Source organism: Osmerus eperlanus, chromosome 4 (genome assembly GCF_963692335.1).
Source record: "Osmerus eperlanus chromosome 4, fOsmEpe2.1, whole genome shotgun sequence".
NCBI lineage: Eukaryota > Metazoa > Chordata > Actinopteri > Osmeriformes > Osmeridae > Osmerus > Osmerus eperlanus.
In genome coordinates, this window is record NC_085021.1 from 7,022,734 (window position 1) to 7,025,562 (window position 2,829).

General features: G+C 50.2%; 1 protein-coding gene across 1 annotated transcript in view; it reads left to right on the plus strand.

The window, feature by feature from the left end:
- Positions 1-683, plus strand: part of LOC134019535 (serum response factor-binding protein 1-like) — a 4,246-nt gene extending 3,563 nt beyond the window's left edge. The window contains exons 2-3 of the mRNA XM_062460496.1: positions 5-410; positions 497-683. Of these exons, the coding sequence (XP_062316480.1) occupies positions 5-410; positions 497-591 (501 nt within the window). The 3' untranslated portion in view covers positions 592-683. The remainder of the gene's footprint in view (positions 1-4; positions 411-496) is intronic.
- Positions 684-2,829: the final 2,146 nt, after the last annotated feature.

Below are 2,829 nucleotides of genomic sequence, written 5' to 3' on the forward strand. Positions count from 1 at the left end.
CGAGGCCCACATCATTGAGGCCCCTGTTGTCGAGGCCCCCATCATTGAGGCCCCTGTTGTCGAGGCCCCCATCACTGAGGCCCCTGTTGTCAAGGCCCCCATTATTGAGGCCCACATCATTGAGGCCCCTGTTGTCAAGGCCCACTTCATTGAGGCCCACATCATTGAGGCCCCTGTTGTCGAGGCCCACTTCATTGAGGCCCCTGTTGTCGAGGCCCCCATCACTGAGGCCCCTGTTGTCGAGGCACCCATCATTGAGGCCCACATCATTGAGGCCCCTGTTATCGAGGCCCACATCATTGAGGCCCCTGTTGTCGAGGCCCACATCATTGAGGCCCCTGTTGTCGAGGCCCACATCATTGAGGCCCCTGTTGTCGAGGCCCACATCATTGATCAGGTCCTCCAGGCAGGTAGGAAACTCATACACAAGGACTGTGAGTTCATTTTACTTGGTGAAATAATGCCTCAAATTAAGATGCCTGATTTTCTCTTCCAGAAGTCCCCATCAGCAGGGCTAAGAGGGCGAGGCGTGTCTTGGCTCGCATCTTTCGTGCCATGTGCTGTGGATGTTGCCGTGCCACCCACGATTAGCGGGCCATCTCTATTGGCCTGTTTCACTGGCCAATCACAGGCCTCTCTTTGGTCTTGTTCCTGGACAGCCACTGACTGAAAGTAGGGAAATAAATGTGACTTATTACTGCAATTGGTGTGTATTTGAATCATTCGATTATTAACCCGTTAAGGAGTAGCGTCACACATATGTGATCGTTCGAAAGTGGGCCCCACAGAGTACCGTCACACATGTGTGATTCTGAACATTCCAACCGACTATTTTCCGATAGACAAAAACTATATGACAAACGCTATAGTATGGCTTCAAAATTTACAATTAGGAGGCTAACAAGTAACACTAGCAGGTAGTAGCATTGCTACGAGTATTATGCTAGGTTGCTAGGTAACGGAAGCTAACTAAAACTAGCTAGCTTCCGTTTTGGAAAAATAACTCACTCTGGTAGAAGCGTCGGTAATATTTAGAACTCACTCCTTAAAAGGTTAATCTATAGACGGGACAGACACACAAAACACAGCCTAAGACCGAAAGGGAAGTGGTTATGGACTGAGACTGTATTGGTGTGGTTGCCCCCCTGTCTCAGTAACAGCCCTCCAGTCTGCTAGCAGCACAGTAAACCTCCACTGTTAAAAACCATACATTCATTAGGGGCGTACAGAGATGCCATTATCTGTATCTGTATGTGTTTACCAAAAACAGAATCTGTATCTGTGCTGACTCTGTGTATAGACAAATAGACGTATTAAAGGGGTAAAAGCGAGGGGATGAGAGCGTTTAGGTCAATGAAATGATCCTTTACCAAAAATCACATTGCGACATGCTGTGGATGGCGGCTTTGCGAGCGGGGGAGAGCTTGAATTATAATGAATGCCGAGTTAGGATGAGGTGGTGGCGGACTGGGAGGGTGGCGGAGGGGGGGGGGGACGCATTTAGACGTCGCACAGCGTTCGAAATACATCCAGCAGAAACCATCCATCACGACGCGATGGAAAGGCCCGCAGCGCTGGCGGGGCGGGCGAGGAGGCCCGCGTTGGTGTCGCCCCACTGGGTTTCCCCTCGCCAACGAGACAACGTGGAAGCAACCGCACAAATGTTCCGACGTGTTCCTTTTTATTAGACGAATTGCATCATTAGATAACATTATAAACACCCCAAATGCATCATTAATTTCACCCCCACCTCTCCAAACAGTGGTAAGTGCACCCCTCTCTGTCCGCCTGCTCCTGTTTCAACACCCCCCCCACACACACACACACACACACACCCTCTTGGGGCTTCCATTCCAAACCCATTCCATCCCATTATGTAAATATGCCAATTGAGAGAAAGTGGGATATCTATGAATGTGTGTTTGGGGCTGGTTGAGTCTAAATGCAAAAAATAAATAAACGACTTCTTAATCATCTGTAGTTCAGGGAAAAACTGGGCTTTAGTCAAGCAAACAGAGGATCTCTTTCTCCCTCTGTCGGTGTCTCTATCCAGCTCTCTAGAACTCTCTAACCATGTGAGGTGAAAGGCAAATAGGATAATAAATTGAGTTGTGAATGGGAGAGACTAGGGGGGTCTGGATTACAATATCCCCCCACCCACCCACACCCCATTCCAGGTAGTTGTCAGACAGGGATACTGAGAGCAGATCAGTACTGTGCTAGATTACGACAACGTTGGGATAGCACTTCTCTCCTCCTCTTCTCCTCTCTCCTCTCCTCGCCTCCTCCTCTTCTACCGTCTCCTCTCTCCTCCTCTCTCCTCTCTCCTCCTCCTCTACTCTCCTCCTCTCTCCTCCTCTCTCCTCCCCTCTCCTCCTCTCTCCTCCTCTCCTCTCTCCTCCCCTCCCCTCCCCTCCTCTTTCCTCCACACCAGTACTGTTCTTGATTAGGACATCTCTGGGATGGCACAGACAGGTACTAGACAGAGACAGAAGTTCGACCAGTGTGAGAGAGCGGAGAGAAGGTCAGTAAGAACAGCTTAACCACTTCCTGCTAGGCCAGGAGAAAGAGTTCGCACACACACACACCAACATAAACACACACAAACAAACACACTCAGCCACGCAAACACACACACACACACCCTCTAGCCCATCCCCGCAACGACCCCGCGCACCTCTGCCTCACACACGCTCCATCTCCGAGGGTGCCACCACAGCATGACAAATGCAAAGTAAAGGTTCACCTATTCATCACTGTAGCGCTGAGGGCGGGGCTAATTACGGAACACGGCGAATGATGACATTCCCTCGCTGTTTTTCTTGTCCT